Source organism: Hyperolius riggenbachi, chromosome 10 (assembly GCF_040937935.1).
Source record: "Hyperolius riggenbachi isolate aHypRig1 chromosome 10, aHypRig1.pri, whole genome shotgun sequence".
Taxonomy (NCBI): domain Eukaryota; kingdom Metazoa; phylum Chordata; class Amphibia; order Anura; family Hyperoliidae; genus Hyperolius; species Hyperolius riggenbachi.
Window position 1 is genome coordinate 36,172,913 of NC_090655.1, and position 18,900 is coordinate 36,191,812.

Here is an 18,900-nt window from a genome sequence, read left to right on the forward strand (position 1 = left end):
AAATCTACAACTGTATCACTCAGCAGCACTAATGATGCGAATAGTGGACTGGCATCGCCATGACCAAGCAAAACAATGGGTTGGAATGGAGGGGGACCTTGCCTGCCATTCCCTGCCCGGCCTCCCCTGGGTGAGGAGGGGCGCTGCTGCACCTGGGTCAACGTATCCCTTGGTTATGGACACGATAAGATCGTTCATTAGGATTAATAGGTCTTCTCAGCTTTCACCTTGGCCATCCCCAATGATGCCACTCTTAGATAATCCTGGGTTCCCACCTGGCATGAACCGTTCAGCATATCAACAATGGAGAGGTGCCCGCCCCTTGCAAGCATATCACTTACTAGAGGGGAGCTCCTGGCTGGGCATAGCCGAGTTAGAGACCAAACTACAATTATCTTCACTGGACCCCTGGTCTCTGATTCAATTTAAACATTACTTACTCAGTCTGGGAAATAGACAATGCTTCACTCGAAATCTTACGCCATTTGAGCTACTTTGCGACGGGGAGGGCTGTGTCACTAAGGGGATCTCTCAAATATATGCTATGCTTATCACAAATCCCTCATTAACTATTTCTTTAAGATCCAAGTGGGAGACCTCCCTAGATCAAACTTTCTCAGACACTCAATGGCGTAAGATTCTTATTCTGGCTCACAAATGCTCTACCTCAGCTAGAATCCAGGAATCAGGCTACAAAATGTTAACGCAGTGGTACCGCACACCAGAAAGGTTACATCAAATCTTCCCTGAGTCCAGTTCTTTATGCTGAAGATGCGGGACACATACGGGAACCCTGATACATATATTTTGGAGCTGCCCAGCCCTTGGCCCATTCTGGGATGCCATAAAGACCATTATCACGCAGGTAACTGGGGTCGAGGCCTCCGAAGATCCTGCCTATTATCTTCTACATAACACACCAAGAACACTTGGGAAATATAAGAAATCCCTTTCCAAACATTTGATTAATGCGGCACGCATAATTATCGCCAGACATTGGAAGTCACCCCAGGCCCCTTCAATAGCTGAATGGCTGCTCGAGATTAAAGCAACCGAACGCATGGAGGACCTATCACACACAATCTATTCAAAAAACGAACAGTTCTTGAAAACATGGAGACCTTGGTTTGAATTTACTGAATCTGATGAATATAAAAATAGAATGGGGAATTAACACACCCCCCATCCCACTACCCTGGCGTAGTGTGAGCGTCTTGTTTTATATAAGATATGATGGAGACTCTTTGAAACCAAAAATTTTATACAGGCATCTGTGGTTCCCTGCACATTTGGGGCCAGCCGGACCTTCTCTCTCTTTCTCTTCTTTTCTTCTTACTGTACTTGTGTTGTCTTCTGTCCTGTCTTGTATTGTCTTTGTTTTGAACCAGCTCTAACAGGGAAATGAATGTACCCGGACAGCTTGAACCGAGATGTCTTAGGAGGGTGTATCCTGAGTGTATGTTCCCTCTGGGCCTCAGGTGCACCAGAAATATTGAAACCTAAGTGGAAACCTCTCCGGTTTACCAAATCATACACATGGGGGCAGCCATGTGTTATAGAGAAGCAATGTTATTGTTAATTTCTCATTGTCATTTAAAATAGATTACCTGTTTTAGCTGAAATGTTTTAGATATATTCATTGCGCCCTGTAATTATTGGCATGGTGACGCTGGTTGGTCACCTGGTTTTTGTAAAACATGTGAATTTCGGGCGCGATGTGAAGCGCTTTGTGTCTTTTTGTTACTATTGTTAAACAAAAACTTTTTTCAAAAATAAAAATCTTTAAAAAAAAAAAGGCACTGCACTGACAAGTTTAAAGATATCACCTAGGAGAACACTCAGGTGAAAAAGTGAAATGCATATTCTGTGTCCTTTATGGTGCCCATACATGGTACAATTTTTTCATTTTTTTTTTAAATTAGATAATTTTGTTCGATTATTCTGTTAGATAGAATATAAAGAATTTCCAACATGTCTGATCAGATTTTCATTGGAAAAACTGGATAATTGTTCGTTTTTCTTGATCGAGAAAAAGGATTATTTTTGACTTTCATTCGATTCGATCTGTTTGGTCGAATAAACGGGAAAATTTAACGTTTTTATTGTACCGTCTATGAGCACCATTAGAGCCATGACATTACTCTGCTGTTCCCTTAGTCCCTTCTAGAGGTCTTAAAAGTCATTGGGAGCCATGTCGCTCACAAAGACTGGTGGCTTCGCAGTGCACATGAGCACGTTGACGACAGAGTGTGTTTAACCTCCCTGGCGGTTTATTAAAATCCGCCAGGGGGCAGCAAATACGTTTTTTTTTTTAAAAAAAAATTTCTTTTTCATGTAGCGAGACAATGTCTCGCTACATGATAGCCGCTGCCGAGCGGCATCCCCCCAGCCCCTCCGATCGCCTTTGGCGATCAGAGATCAAGAGATCCCGTTCAAAGAACGGGATCTCTTGGAGGGCTTCCCCCGTCGCCATGGCGACGGGGCGGGATGACGTCACCGACGTCATCGACGTCGTGACGTCAAAGGGGAATCCGATCCACCCCACGGCGCTGCCTGGCACTGATTGGCCAGGCAGCGCACGGGGTCTGGGGGGGGGGGGGCGGCTGCGGCGACGCGTATAGCGGCGGATCGGCGGCGATCGGAGGTTACACGCAGCTAGCAAAGTGCTAGCTGCGTGTAACAAAAAAAAAAATTATGCAAATCGGCCCAGCGGGGCCTGAGCGGGGCCTCTCGGCGGCATAGCCCGAACTCAGTTCGGGCTTACCGCCAGGGAGGTTAAGCATGCACAGTATTTAGTGGCCTATTTATGGGAGTCCTTGTGCTCCAGTACACTTCAGTAGCGGCATGGAGCATTATACGATTCATTATCGTAAACTGATAATTGGAGAGCCTGTGATGGAGCGAGGAGTTGCTTCCCTCTCCTTAGGTAATTGTAATTTAATTTAAAAAAAAAAAAGCTTTCCGACAGGGCCGGTTCAAGGGGCCCCGAAGCAAACTACAGCATTGGGCCCCCGCACACACCGCCACCCCCTACTGTTCTGCTCCCCGGGGCCCCAGCAGTGCCGACCCTGCTACCCTGCTATATTTTTTTGCTCCCCGGGGCCCTGCTGAAAGGATATTAACAGCCACAATTACCATTTAGTGCCGGTGGATGAGCAAGCAGGCCGTGGCTGCACTCGGAGACACGCTGTCTCCCTCCTTCTCTATGACCCGGCGCGTCATGTGTAACACACGCCGGGTCATAGAGTGGGACGGAGACAGCGTGTCTCCAAGCAAAAAATATAGCAAGGTTGGCGCTGCTGGGGCCCCAGGAGAGGTCAGGGCCCCTTTTGCCTCTATGGTAGCGCCAGCCCTGCTTTCCGAGTCCCTGTAAATGAACTCTGATACAGGAGTTTTATTTTAAAAAAAGAATTACATGTAATAATTTACTATCATTTTTTTGAAATTAAATAACGTATACAAGTAAAATAACCATTAAAAAAAACTTTTTATTTATTTTAATATTTATAGTAAGAAATTATACTCATAAAATATTACACAAATAGATTGTTATTTCAAAGTTATAACTAAACAAGGTGATGTATACCAGTGTTCTCCCCAGATTTCCTTTCCAGCTGGTTGGCATGAAAAAGTAGGTGGGTAGCGCGCAACGGGGGGAATGAAGGGCTTACAGCAGAGGAGAAGGCGAGCTGATGACAGCCGGGTGCTCACCAAAATTAGACGGGTGGAGCACCCGGCTGAAAGAGCCTGGGGAGAATACTGTATACTGTTACATTCCGAAAGAATTTAACATAAGAAATTGTACAAAAATAGTAAAAACAAAAGGACTGTTTGCAATGCAGTAAAAGATATGAAGATTGTGGATAGCAGCTTACATTATCCATAAGTCTGGATGGGGGACCCAGTGACCTCAGAACATACAGAACAGTAAATAAGTAGAAGGAAGATGCCAATAAGTGTCAGCACTGCGGTATGGTCCAGTTTAATGTGCCGCTTAAAAAGCCATAAACACTCTACCAGGGTTCATGCAAGCAAGTGAAATCCTGGCGGTGCTGTTCACATAATAATCCATATAGGAAGATCGTGATGCTGGATGCAGGGTACTGACGCATGGCAGCACTTTCGCATGGTCAACGCCTCTACGTACTCTTACTAAAGGCACTGATTGCATGAAACAACCATCAGGATTCAGTATTTCTCACCCACCGTCACAATCTTCCTACAAGGATTTTAAGGTGCATAGCACCGCAACGGTTTCACTTGCTTGCATGAGCCATGTCAATGTGTTTATGTTTTCATATGCTGCATAATAAACAGGACCATACAGCAGTGCTGACACTTCTGCATCTTCTTCCCATAACAAAAAAATATATACTAACTATAATTAATTATTATCTACAGTATATACCAGTCATGCCCAACCTGTGGCCCGCAAAGCCGGCTTTTGTGGCCCACGGAGGATCAGGGGGTTGCGTCATAGGGCGGTATACAAGCGTATTCGTGTTCATGTTGACGTGAGTACGCTTGTTTACTGTCCTATGACGCAACCATAGGAAGGTAAACAAGCCTTCTTGCAGGTTGGCAGAAAGTACAGTCAGGGGGTGATGGCTGGGATCAGAGACAATGAGGCCTGAGCGGCAAAGAGACGGTGAGGCAAGAATGGCAAAGCGTCCGGAAGAGGAGAGCCAGACAACAGATTGTAATCTGGTACCGTCCTATCCCCTCACCCATTGGTTTCTGCGGGAACCTCCCTCCAATAGGAATAAGGCTGATTCCTATTGGAGGGAGGTTCCTGCAGCAACAAATGGTGAGTACAACAATTCTTGGTTTGTCGTTTTCTTTCCTTTTCCAACACCATGTTAACTGTTACTCGATGGACGTATGTCTTTTTTCAACCTAAATAACTATGTAACTATGTCAATTTTGTATGCATGTGTTCCAGCCAGCGAAATTTATCTTGATATGAAGTACGGCCATTGGGGGAAAAAAAAAAAAAAAAAGGATGGGCACCACTGGTATATACTATATAACCTTGATAGTAATATTGTTCTTGTACATTTTCAAAAGTTCTTTTTGGGGAAAAAAAAATGTGATGGTTACATCATTATGTAATGAAAAAAAAAATGTTTACTGAAAAATCAAGAAGACTCAAAAGCGAGTTTTGTACTGAGTTATTAATTCTTGTTTGTCCGGTTTGGGTAGTTTGGAAATATTTTTTGGCGAACTTCCAGCCCTTGATACCCAATTGGTCTCGGCAGTGCCCTCACAAAATCTAAGGCAGTCAGCAAGAATGTCATTCACAAAATTGTGTTTATTGTAGCGTGGTTTTGGTACCCATTTTTTCCTTCCCTTTGGAGCACCAATCGCAAATTGTTTTGAACCTAACTCTCCTGGGACACGGCTTTGTTTTGTTACCACAGCTTGTTCCCTGTTTGTGTTGTTGTTGTTAGATAGTGCAGCAAGAATGGTTCGAGCTTCCATCCCGTCAATTCCCAAGTGCAGTCTTTTGGTTCTGTATTTGAGGACATTGCTGTGGTACTCTTCTAATGGTCCTGTGTGGCATCCCCATATGAGATGTTTAAAATCGGATGTTAGGTCCTTATCTAGAACAATTTGTTCCAGTGTTTTGTAAGCCACTGTATCGAACTGCAGCCAACGGCCTTGTTCCTTTTCATCGTCAGTTAACGGTGCATGTGAGCATCGGCGAATTATCCCATCCTCCTTCCATTCATGCACGTTGATCACATGATGAAGTAAACTTTTCCAGTTTTGCAGGAGTTTTTCTTCACTGTTGTTGCTGTGTTTTACACTCCACCAAAAGTGTGTGTTTATTTCGTCAATCCAGAATTTCAATGCCGAACACCCAGCTCTTTTGCTTGCTGTTTTTAATTTATGACAAATGTTTTTGGCAAAGTGTCCTACATCAAATTGATGGTCAATTTCACTGTAGTTTTCTCGCATGACTTTCCTGATGCTAACATGATCATCGGTTGCTAAATGCTGAATGTCAAGTTTTTTTTCCACTGCCCGGGTCATGCATTTCTCAAAACCATATCTCTTCATAGCACTTGATGATGTGCACTGAGTAGTTTGAGCAATTTCAAAATCCACAATTTTATTTGACATAAGGTCCATAAATGTATAAATACAGTACTTAGCACTGTGACCAGGGCTGTCGCACTGGCCATCACCTCCTATGGTTACAGGAATATTTCCAATTTCTTCTCGAATTATATTTTTTTCTTTCTCCCATGCATTCTGAATTGCCGGAAAACAGTAGTTTCTTTGATACTTGTGAAAGGTAGTAGGTGAAATATTGGCCACACCCAAGACATCCATGAAGTGAGAAATATTACTGAAACTCGATCCAGAACAGAGCATTGAAGCAGCCAGTAGAATATTGCCAGCATGGCGTCTTTTTATTCGTGGCTGAGATTCAAATATTGAGAAACGATGACCGTTTTTGCAAACACCACGAACAATAATAGCAGACCCCTTTAATTGCTTGTTGGATGATTTCACTGTTTGATGGCATGAGGGATCTGCCTGACATTTCACTTTGCTAATCAGCTCATCCAAGCAAGACTCAAATATTAGAAATTTTCTCATCTCTACATAATTTTTCATTAACTCGCTTTCTGGACCAGGGACAGTAGGAGCAGGTTCATCTTGAATTTGTTCGAATACACGGACTTCTGACTCAGAGACCATGATGTCTTTTGGATCAAACGCCTCCCCACTTGACAAACTGACCTGTTCAGAACATTCAGCAGTTTCCAGAACCTCAGAAACCACTGAGGCACTTGTCAACATAGAAATTTCAGCCGTACAAGTTTCAATCCACACATCACTCAGCGTACAAGAGGTTGAGGGAAATTGCAAATATATTGTTCTTCTTGGACTTTCTGAACTAAACAAATCTTGAACTTGAGGTACAGTTAAACATTCAGGACCTCCATTCATCGGTGTTGAAAAATCAAGGTCATGTGGAGGATCAACTCGTTCAATAATCATTTTTTTCTCAGGTTCATCAGTCTGTGTCCATGAATCTGTGAAAGTGAGGGTTCCGGTAGTTGTCATCCGACGCTTGCAGCGATCACAAACATTTGTCGATTTAGGTACTTTCTTATGTGCCACCGGCTCAGAGGCTTGTCTTTTCCCTGCAGAGAGAATTTTTCGCTCATTGACCAGTAGGTTGTTGGGTACTGATGGAAAAATTGTTGGAATTGATCCCTTCTTTAATATTTTTTTATTTCCTTTATCTTCATAACATTCTGGATTAAAGTGAGATGAACAAATTCTAAAGAGATCTGTTGACTTGTGTTCTAGTATTTTTGAAACTAAGAGGTCGATGTTTTGGAAAGACTGTCCAGTGCTTTTAACCCAATTCCTCACTGTAGTCGCGTCATTTGGAAAGACATGTAAAATGACGTCTTGCACTCTTGATGCACGTCCGGTGCCATGAGCACATCCCTCTATTATGCAACTTGGCATGACAGCAGTAACTGAAAAAAAAAATGAAAATTATAATTTTTTTTAAACAACGTATAATTAACTTTCTAATGATGCTGTCCTGTGCTAAACGCAGCCTGCAGTTCTGTGCGGGTGACAATGTGACAAGTATCCCCAGTGTATGATGGCCTGTGGTGACCACAACCTGCAGTTCTGGGTGGGTGACAATGTGACATGTATCCCCAGTGTATGTCGGCCTATGGTGACTGCAGCCAGCAGCTCTGTGCGGGTGACAATGTGACGTGTATCCCCAGTGTATGATAGCCTGTGGTGACCACAACCTGCAGCTCTGGGTGGGTGAAATTGTGACATGTATCCCCAGTGTATGTCGGCCTATGGTGACCACAACCTGCAGCTCTGTGCAGGTGACAATGTGACATGTATCCCCAGTGTATGTCGGCCTGCGGTGACCACAACCTGCAGCTCTGTGCAGGTGACAATGTGACATGTATCCCCAGTGTATGTCGGCCTGTGTTGTCCGCAGCCTGCAGCTCTGTGCGGGTGACAATATGACGTGTGTATGATGTGTTTAGCAAACAGCAAAAAGCAATATGGCCCTGAGCAGGGCCGTTGCCATGGACATGTTAAACTCTTAGCACCAAAGAAAAGTATCCATCTAGGTAATTGTATATAATAATAATCATAATCTCACCAAGTGCTGCAAAATATCAAATATTTAGTAGGGAACGTATCCCAAAAGCACCATAAAAACAATTAAAATCCCATCAATTCACAGGAAGACAGGTCAACCACACAGGAAGACAGGTCAACCACACAGGAAGACAGGTCAACCACACACTAATAAATTGACAATTGTGTACAAAAATAGTCTGAGACAAGGACATGGAATTATATCCAAAAGCATTGGCCAACAGTTAATAATAGCCTTCCAATATAATAAATGCTAAAGCCCTGCAATAGGATTTAACTGTCAAAGAAGATATGGCTGCTAAGCCGAATAAACAATCTCTTACCCAGTCCTGTAACTCCTAGTATGAACCACGCTCCCCTCCTGCGCTCCTTTACGCGTTACGTGACACTGTCACTTCTCCAGAAGGTCTTCCTGTGAATTGATGGGATTGTTGTTATGGTGGTTTGGGTATACGTTCCCTAATAAATAAATGATATTTTGCAACACTTGGTATTATTATTATACACAATTGCCTAGATGGATACTTCTTTTTGGTGCTAAGTGATGGCCTGTGTTAACCACAACCTGCAGCTCAGGGCGGGTGACAATGTGACATGTATCCCTCTGATACTAGATTGATGCAATTATAATGACCTTGTCAATAAACATTTAATGTGTTATTACAATGTATTATGTAAACTACAGTGTTCTCCCCAGGCTCTTTTAGCCGGGTGCTCCACCCGGCTATTTTTGGTTACCACCCGGCTGTCATCGGCTTAACTCCACCTTTGGTGTAGGCAGAAATTTGCAGAGAAGCACTGGCCCTGCATGCTGTCATCTCGCCCCACCCGGCTACTTTTTCATGCCGCCCGGCTGGGAAAAAATTCTGGGGAGAACACTGAACTATTACCATTTACAATCGGTGATCAATGTCTGGTACACACGATGAGATTGAATGGCAGACTGACTGAAACATTGATTATTTCAAACATGTCAGATCTGATTTCCAATCGATTTTTCATTGAAGAGAGTGAATAAGTTGAAAAATCAATTGTAGGGCTGGTGCACACCGAGCGGCTTTTTCAGCGTTTCTGCAGTTGCTTGCGGCTGCGGATACGCTTGGTCAATGTATCTCACTGGGGTGGTTCACACCAGAGCGGGAGGAGTTTTGCAGAAAGGCATACTCCCGGGGTGAGGCATTTTTTGGATTGTGGATGCATTTCTGCCTCAATGTTAAGTATAGGAAAAACGCAAACCGCTCTGAAAAACGGCAGTTCAGAGCGGTTTTGCAGGCGTTTTTGTTACAGAAGCTGTTCAGTAACAGCTTTACTGTAACAATATCTGAAATCTACTACACCAAAACTGCTACACAAAACCGCAAAACGCTAGCTGAAATGCTACAGAAAAATAACAAAAAGCGTTTCAAAATCTGCTAGCATTCTGCGGATCTGCTAGCGGGTTTTGGTGTGCACCAGGCCGTAAAGCAAATAAAACATGATGCAAATTACTTATATGTCAGTAAATCTGCCATGAAATGTCTCTGTGTGTTTCAGGCAGTACAAAGTAACGATAGCTCCTTGTACAATTCTAGTTATGGATGGTACAGAAATGTATTGATGGCACACAAAATTATTCATTCAAATTAAATTAAATATATATAATTTAATAATAATATTATTGCATAAAAGATTAAATAACATTTACTTTGCTAAAACAACTGATAACATTTTATTATGTCCCATAAAAAAGTTTTTTTTATGTCCTATAAAAAAGGGTTTTTTTAAATAATTTTTCCAATAAATACATTTATAGCCGTTTAATATTAATAAAAATAAAGTTTTGCCATATAACTTTTAATATTCTGAATTAATATGACTTAATTTTGCTAGGGAGTAAAACAAAATTGTTTCAGCCTCCAGCTCCGCCTCTTACACTGCAGTGTGTCTCATGCACAGAGAACCTGTGCAGTGAGCGCGCATGAAGGAAGGTGGAGGCTGAAGGGAGGGAATGCTACACTTGGACACGCCGGTTGCGGCTACAGTACGCTTGCGCATGCATACGTAAGCGCGGCAGCGGTTAGAAATGCACCTGCGTTCCACATAAAGGAAGTTCAGCCTGCGACTGCATGAGAGCAATAACTTCCGAGGCACGAAAAACTAATGGAGCAATTTGTGGGCAAATAAAGCATTTCAGGCGGCAATGGAGGACGCAAACCTGTCCATCATTATCTAACAAAGAGATAAAGGTAGGCGGTTTAGGTTATGACAATTTTGCTTGATGATGCCTTTAAGGGGCTTGTACACAAGGCGTCAAAGGATACCAGAGGTGACGTGACATAACGAGATGTATGTATAGTGCGTAGCACACAAATAACTAGGCTGTGTTCCTTTTTTTCCCCTTTCTCTAACTGAAAGAGTTAAACATCAGGCATGTAAGAGGCAGTTCCTGTCTGAGTCAGGACTGGGTCAGACTACATGGTGACCCCTCGCTGATAAGAAATGACAACTATAAAACATTTTACTAGCAGAAAATGGCTTCTGAGAGCAGCAAAGAGATAAAAAGGTCAATAGTTCATAGATTTTAGCTCTGGCATACTTCAATGACTGTGTCACTGAGCAAAAATAAAAACTTAACCTCCCTGGCGGTAAGCCCGACACAGTGTCAGGGTAGCCGCCGCAGGGGATCGCATGGCCCGGGAGGATTTTTTTTTCATAACGTGTGCAATACTCTTCAGCTAGCACTTGGCTAGCTACCTATGCCCCCCAAGTGCCTCCGCTTTCCCCCCGATCCCCGCCGCAATACATACCCCAAAGGGATCCCGCGATGGCACAGCCTCACGATCAGCTCCAGGCTTCGCTATGGGGAGGATTAGGAATGCGCATGACGTCATGTCCGATCGTCGCCATAGCGAAGACTGAAGCTAATTGGGAAACTGCGGCTCTTGCAGGATCGCGGATGAGTGAGTGTTGCCGGCGGCGATCGGGGGGAGCAGTTAGGTGCTGGGGGACTTGGGGGCCACGGGTAGCTAGCCTAGTGCTAGCTATGAAGTTTAAAACAGGTTTTATTTTAAAAAAAATCCCTCCCGCGGACGCAGCCTCATAAACTGTGTACCGCCAGGGAGGTTAAAAAGATTCAAATATAAAATAAAAAAAATCTTCAAAAGTCATTTTTAGGAGAAGGAGGATAGATACAATTGTTTATTTCATTAGTTTATTTTCACCTCAGGTGTCCTTTAAGGACATATGAGGTGGAAAATAAAAATTAATCCCTAGAAGTCTTCTGGGTCCCTTGCCGCAGCGCCAGTGGGTTGGTGCCTCTGCACACATGGCTGCTTGCACACAACCCGGTGCATACTGCGCAGGCCATGCCCAATGACGTGGGCACATGCGCACATACCCGTGCCGACCCTTACAGGCTGGGCTGGAAGAAGCCCCAGGTAAATAAAGATTGATTTAGTTTTCCACTTCATATGCCCTTTAAAGGAAACCTGAGATGGTGGATGTAAAAAAAAAAAAAAACAGTACCTGGGGCTTCTTCCATCCCCCTTCAGGCTTATTGTTACCTCGTCGTCCTCTGGCGCCACATGGATCCTCTGCTGTTCAGTCCGTAAAGTCAAGTCCAGTTCAGTCTGGAAAGTGCTGCACATGTGCGGCCCGCCCACGCGTCTGCCCCCATCGTGGGGAGTGTTCTACGCCTGTGTGGTACTACTCCCAGTGACAGGAACGCGCAGACTGACTGCGCATGCGCCGACTGGCCCCCAACTGGACTTTCCAGCGAATAGCAGAGGATCCAGGCTGCACAGGAGGACGACGGTGAGGAAGCAATCAGGCTGAAGGGGGCTGGAGGAAGCCCCACTTATGTATAATTTTTTTTTTATATCTCCTGTTTAACCACTTCCGGGTTTCGGGTGGTTTTGCTGATCTGTGCTGCTCTTCAGCCCGCAGCACAGATCAGCTAGCAGCCAGGGCGATCAGACTTCCCCCCCCCCTTTTTCCCCCACTAGGGGGATGTCCTGCTGGGGGGGTCTGATCGCCGCCGGCTGTTTGCGCTTGCGGGGGGCTCTTCAAAGCCCCCCTCCGCAGCGCTTTGTGGCCTTCTTCCCCTTCCCTCCCTCTCCCTGCCCCTGTGAGTTGCACAGGACGGACTGCGTCCTGCGCCGCCCCAGATAGGCTTCAGCCTATCAGATGCCGGGGATCGCTGATCTCCTCTAGCAGCGCCGTATGTATGTAAACAGCGTGGAAGATCTTCCCTGCGTGTTTACATTTACCCTGCGAGCCGCGATCGGAGGCTCGCAGGGTGTTCACGGAGACACCCTCCGTGAACTGACATGGAACGGCCGCTAATACGAGCGGCCGTTTCCATGGAAACCACTTCAGGATTCAGGGGCGTACTTATGCGTACGCAGAATCCTGAAGTGGTTAAGGTACACTTTAACATACCTCCCAACTTTTTTAGATGAGAAAGAGGGACACTTAAGCCACACCCTGATCACGCCGCTGGCACACATACCATAAAGATTTCATAAGAAAAATGTTGTTTTATAATTCAAACTACACTCCTTTCTATCCGGGTCCATTTTCCTTCATATTAGCATTTGAAAATAAGAAATATATCAATTTAGAAGATGGGAATTAAGTTTAGAGACAATTAAACACATTTTCTAGTAGAGAAAAATATACATTTACATAGAAAGAGGGACAAATGAGGAGGAAAGAGGGACAGATGGCCAAGGCACCCAAAGAGGGACTGTACCTCCGAAAGATGGACAGTTGGGAGCTATGCTTTAAGTGTCCGAGCTTCTTTTTTGAAAAAGTTGGGAGGTATGCATATCATGCTGATGTTCAACACACCGGTGTTAGGTCAGAACTCAGAAAGGGTTACCGCGTTGTTGAAGACGTCGGGTCTTGTGACGTCATCAGGCTGCGCGGCTGCTAGTGATGCTATCAGGCTGCGCGGCTGCTAGTGACGCCATCAGGCTGCGCTGCTGGTTGACATGCTGCTCTTGGCAGGGACGTGTGGACATTGATGGCGGGGGAGAGCACAGTGCAGTGAAGCAGTTGGTATGACAGCGGTCACCATGTTCGTGCAGAGGATAGCTCGCTGCTGCTTGCAGTCAGTGGTGCGGAGCCCGCAGGTCTTGGCAGCGCAGCGGAGGAACACAGCATGGCGCTCCACCACGGTCAGGGCAGCCTGCAGGAGCTTCTCTTCTGATTTGAACGGGAAGCAGCTAGACACGTCTTTATTTGTCCCTGTGGCGATTAAACCTGACGTACCAGAGTCCGACATCGGGTCAGAGCTCACCCAGCCACTCAATAAATGTAAGTTTCACTAGGGAGACGGTATTGCTGGGATTGCTGCTAACTAGCTACTAGAATAACAGGATCAACTATTCAACTACTTTTGTTATATCACTAATTAACTGCAAGGCTGGGACCACACTGGAAAAATATATTGTGGTTTGTGTGCATTTAAAATCAGCCCTTGTCCTATCAAGTTAATGTTTAACCTTCCTGGTGGTCAATTTCTGCTTCATTCCTGTGCAAAAAGTGATCCAATTAATTTTTATAATGCATGTCCCCCGATGTGTTCCCTTCTGCCCCCGTTGTGTTCCCTTCTGCCCCCCCCCCCGGTTGTGTTCCCTTCTGCCACCCCCCCCCCCCCCCCGGTTGTGTTCCCTTCTGCCCCCCCCGGTTGTGTTCCCTTCTGCCCCCCCCCCCGGTTGTGTTCCCTTCTGCCCCCCCCGGTTGTGTTCCCTTCTGCCCCCCCCGGTTGTGTTCCCTTCTGCCCCCCCCCCCCGGTTGTGTTCCCTTCTGCCCCCCCCTTTGTGTTCCCTTCTGCCCCCCCCCCTTTGTGTTCCCTTCTGCCCCCCCCCCTTTGTGTTCCCTTCTGCCCCCCCCCTTTGTGTTCCCTTCTGCCCCCCCCGTTGTGTTCCCCTCTGCCCCCCTCCATTGTGTTCCCTTCTGCCCCCCCCCCCCGGTTGTGTTCCCTTCTGCCCCCCCCCCCCCGGTTGTGTTCCCTTCTGCCCCCCCCCCCCCGGTTGTGTTCCCTTCTGCCCCCCCCCCGGTTGTGTTCCCTTCTGCCCCCCCCCGGTTGTGTTCCCTTCTGCCCCCCCCCGGTTGTGTTCCCTTCTGCCCCCCCCCGGTTGTGTTCCCTTCTGCCCCCCCCCGGTTGTGTTCCCTTCTGCCCCCCCCCCCCGGTTGTGTTCCCTTCTGCCCCCCCCCGGTTGTGTTCCCTTCTGCCCCCCCCCCCCCCGGTTGTGTTCCCTTCTGCCCCCCCCCTTTGTGTTCCCTTCTGCCCCCCCCCTTTGTGTTCCCTTCTGCCCCCCCCCCCCCCTTTGTGTTCCCTTCTGCCCCCCCCCCCCCCCTTTGTGTTCCCTTCTGCCCCCCCCCCCCCCTTTGTGTTCCCTTCTGCCCCCCTCCGTTGTGTTCCCTTCTGCCCCCCTCCGTTGTGTTCCCTTCTGCCCCCCTCCGTTGTGTTCCCTTCTGCCCCCCTCCGTTGTGTTCCCTTCTGCCCCCCTCCGTTGTGTTCCCTTCTGCCCCCCTCCGTTGTGTTCCCTTCTGCCCCCCTCCGTTGTGTTCCCTTCTGCCCCCCCCCCCGTTGTGTTCCCTTTGGCCCCCTTGTTGGTGTACTGGTTAAGGGCTCTGCTTCTGACACAGGAGACCAGGGTTCGAATCTCAGCTCTGCCTGTTCAGTAAGCCATCACCTATTCAGTAGGAGACCTTGGGCAAGTCTCCCTAACACTGCTACTGCCTATAGAGCGCGTCCTAGTGGCTGCAGCTCTGGCGCTTTGAGTCCGCCAGGAGAAAAGCGCAATATAAATGTTCTGCCCCCTTGTTGTGTTCCCTTCTGCCCCCTTGTTGTGTTCCCTTGTGTGTCCCTTCTGTCTGTCTCCCGCGTGTTCCCTTCTGCCCCCCCTCACGTGTCCTCCTCTGGCCCTCATTTGCCCCCCCCCCCCCCTCTTTGTATAACTATGAGAGGCAGCAGCTTGGCTCACCTAATCAGCGGCGACCGCAGGCCTCTTCTCTCCTTCACTGCGCCTCTGGTCAAGCAGAAACCAGCACTAGAGGTGCAGTGAAGGAGAGGTCTGTGATCGCCGCTGGAGTTGTTGATTAGGTGAGGCAAGCTGCCGCTTCTCATAGTTACACACTGGGGCCGAGGAGGATATACAGGGAACAGGAGACACAGTCAGAAACGCCACGAAATGCAGCCTGACCCTGTTGGGCATACTGCTTTCAGCTCATTTTTGTTGCCCGACACACTGCCGTGCATACCCCCCAGGTGGTTAATTCATGTACAAAATTGTCTGTAGAAAACTGCGCCCATTTTCCACAAATGGGTGGTTTCAGCCTAAAGTAAAGAAGACTTGTGTATCTGTACTGCAGACACGCATGTCTGGATGTGCGTATCTTCTGTAGTACTCAGGGATGGAAGTGTTTCTGAAGCCTTCCAAAGAGTCCCGAAGGCAAGTCATTTAACATGATGGAGGCCGGAAGCAGGAACTAGGGGATGGAGAGAGCTGTGGCACCGCTACATATAACAATGCCTTTACTGTTTATTTTCAGCTGAAGTTTTGAAGGTTTTAAACAAGTTTTATAGAAGAAAAGAAATCCAAAAGCTGGGAGTGGAGAATGGACTCGATGGTAAGGATTGATAGCATCCTTTTAACAATAGAAGGATGGCCCACAACGGTTTGATGTTTAAAGCAGACCTGAACTCAGAACTTCCCCTCTGCACTAAAAGATAAGCAACAGCATAATAACCTTTAAAGAAAAAATATTTATTACAGCTGATACAAATACTGCAATAAGTCTGCAATGTGTCTACTTCCTGCTTTCATGGAAGCAGATATATTGTTAACCAAATAGCTCTCTGCTGTGGCAGGTAGCTGACACAGCTGAGGGATCAAATTGCAACTTGTGCTTAGTCACAGATGAGGGGGAATGAGACAGGCTAAACCAGCCATGGGCAAACTTGGCCCTCCAGCTGTTAAGGAACTACAAGTCCCACAATGCATTGCAGGAGTCTGACAGCCACAGTCATGACTCATAAAGGCAAATGCATTGTGGGACTTGTAGTTCCGTAACAGCTGGAGGGCCGAGTTTGACCATGCCTGGGCTAAACTCTCCAAATACATACAGGGTGCATTTCTATATGGTTTCCTTCTGTCCTGTGCAAGAGTTCAGGTCCACGTTAAAAGAGAGATAGGTACTTAACCCTCCTGGCGGTTTATCAAAATCCGCCAGGGGGCAGCAAAGCCGTTTTAAAAAAAAAATATTTTTTTTTTTCATGTAGCGAGACAAGGTCTCGCTACATGATAGCCGCTGCTCAGTGGCATCCCACCCCCTCCGATCGCCTCCGGGGATCTCCTGGAGGGCTTCACCCGTCGCCATGGGGACGGGCGGGATGACGTCGTGACGTCAAAGGGGACTCCGATCTACCCCACAGCGCTGCCTGCCACTGATTGGCCAGGCAGCGCACGGGGGGGCTGCTGCAGCGCGACAGATATCGGCGGGTAGCGGCGGTGATCGTCATGCACACGCAGCTAGCAAAGTGCTAGCTGCGTGTAGCAAAAAAAAAAATATGCAAATCGGCCCAGAGGGGCCTGAGCAGTGCCTACCGGCGGCATAGCCCGTGCTCAGCACGGGCTTACGCCAGGGAGGTTAAAGGGACTCAGATCATGCGAATAGAAAGGTTTATACAAACCTGGGGCTTCCTCCAGCCCCATATGCTCCGCTCACTCCCACACCGCCATCCTCAGTCTTCTGCAGCTCCGGTATCGGGTCCCCGCACTTCCGTCGGTCGGCTCCAGTCCACGCAGGAGAAGTACTCTCTTTGCGTATCTCTCCAGCAGCTGCTGTAGAGATATGTAGAGGTCGCACTTCTCTTACGTCAAACTGGCTCAGACTGATGGAACTGCGGGGATCCGGTACCAGCACTGCAGAAGACTGAGGATGGCGGCGTGGGAGCCATCAGAGCATATGGGGCTCCAGGTTTGTATAAACCTTTCTATTTGTATAAGCTCTGGTACACTTTTTAAAGTGACCCAGAGAAGAGCGCTGTAACAGATTTTTACTTAAGCACGGATGTGTCCCTCGCCGTCCTCCGTTAAGCCGCGATCAGCTCCGGTATTCTACTCAGTCGGGTCCAGTATGGCTCGGTGAAGCCAGGGGGTTGCACTTGTGCAGAAGGCCCCCTGTCATCACTGAGCCGAATACTGGAGCTGGTTGCCAGTTAACGGAGGATGGCGAGGGACGCATTCATGCCTATGGGGCTGGAGGAAGCCCCAGGTAAGTACAAATCTGTTGCAGCTCTCGTCTCCGATACACTTTAAATCAGCTTGTAGGACCCCATTGTAAGCTTTGTTTAAAACTGGAGTGGTTTAGTGCTCTTCCATATATTTTTTTATTTTATAGACTTAAGGTGGCCACACACCATACAATTTTTTAAATATCTGTTCAATTTAAGAATTGCAATCAATTTTTCTGACTGATTGTAACATTTTAGGAATATGACCAATGTACCACACACATATATTACATTTTTCCCCAATTATGATAAAAATGATTGGATACTCTGACAAAATTGCTAGGGTGTGTATATTAATAAATTGGCAATCTAACACACACCATACAATCTTTAGAAAGATTGAAGAAAAATATCTGGCATCCCGGATCGATAAAAATCGAAGAAAACGGGAAATCTGATCGGATTTTTCAGTCGAATGAAAAAGCTTTCGATTTTTTGGGGGGAGATCTGACCGGTTTTATCGAATTACCGTAAAATCTGATCATTTTATTGTATCGTGTGTGGCCACCTTTAGAGGTGGTGTGAGCTGTTCATCTGCAAGTGCAGGGTGTTGAGTGCATTTGCACTGTTGTGTAGTTTTGTTCATGGAAGGGATTGCATTTATTTTTCCTATTGCTCATGGTTGGGGTGTAAGATTACAGCAGACACATTTATGATTATATTGGAATGCTGGCATTGCAAAGTCAGGATGCAGACCAGTTAATAAACAGAGAGCAGTTGGTAATATAAATTTGATTTTATGGCTGTCAATCCCTCTTTTATGAGTGGCAATCAGATATTAGGTGTGAACATGTAGGATAATGGTGAGCTGGCAGGGCACAGACTCATCAGGATGTATAGATACCAATCAGTAGGTACATACAGATATCAAACTGTTGCTGGTGATTGCTTTGTCTGTCTAGTTTTATGTACTGAGATTTGGTTGGCTCTGATGCTGCAGAAATCTAACCTTGTTACGTGTGTTTGCAGCCCGTCTCTTTCATCAAGCATTTATAAGCTTCAGAAAAATTGTTATGGAAACTGACCCTATTCAAGTGGACCTGCACATCGTCCTCAATGACATCTGCTGTGGCGTTGGTAAGGTGGCTCTAGGAAATAGAAAAATCCAAATCTGATGTGTTTTTTTTTTATATCATATAATATAAGGACTATTGGTTTCAAGCATATGTGCAAAAAATATCACGTTTTATTAATTAGACACTTTTCAGAGCAAAATTTAAAAGCAAGAAAGTAGCAGAGCTAGGAGGTATCCTCTTGTCTGCTGTAAGCATCACTATCAGCAGCGGATGCTGGTCATTGCAGTGTGGTGTCCCAATACGGTATCTGTCAGACCGCTAAACGCAAGCTGTAGGTCACACAGTGGTGAGTGTGTGCGAGGAGGTGGCTGGCCAGTGACGTTAGGCTCCGCCCACCTATGGGTTTCCTGCCAGCAGGGCGTTTCCTCAAGATAT

At 46.4% G+C, this 18,900-nt stretch overlaps 2 protein-coding genes across 2 annotated transcripts in view; one reads left to right on the top strand and one right to left on the bottom strand.

Moving 5' to 3' along the window:
* Positions 1–3,468: 3,468 nt before the first annotated feature.
* On the bottom strand, positions 3,469–11,715 carry LOC137536503 (uncharacterized). Its single transcript, XM_068258714.1, has 2 exons — positions 11,706–11,715; positions 3,469–7,505 (listed from the first exon to the last, which is right to left on the bottom strand). The coding sequence occupies exon 2, from the start codon at positions 7,492–7,494 to the stop codon at positions 5,149–5,151; it is 2,346 nt and encodes a 781-aa protein (XP_068114815.1). The 5' UTR covers positions 7,495–7,505; positions 11,706–11,715; the 3' UTR covers positions 3,469–5,148.
* Positions 11,716–13,096: 1,381 nt separating this feature from the next.
* SUPV3L1 (Suv3 like RNA helicase) overlaps positions 13,097–18,900 on the top strand; it is a 41,230-nt gene continuing 35,426 nt past the window's right edge. Inside the window, exons 1-3 of the mRNA XM_068258715.1 lie at positions 13,097–13,461; positions 15,706–15,783; positions 18,419–18,526. Coding sequence (XP_068114816.1) covers positions 13,206–13,461; positions 15,706–15,783; positions 18,419–18,526 — 442 coding nt within the window. The 5' untranslated portion in view covers positions 13,097–13,205. The remainder of the gene's footprint in view (positions 13,462–15,705; positions 15,784–18,418; positions 18,527–18,900) is intronic.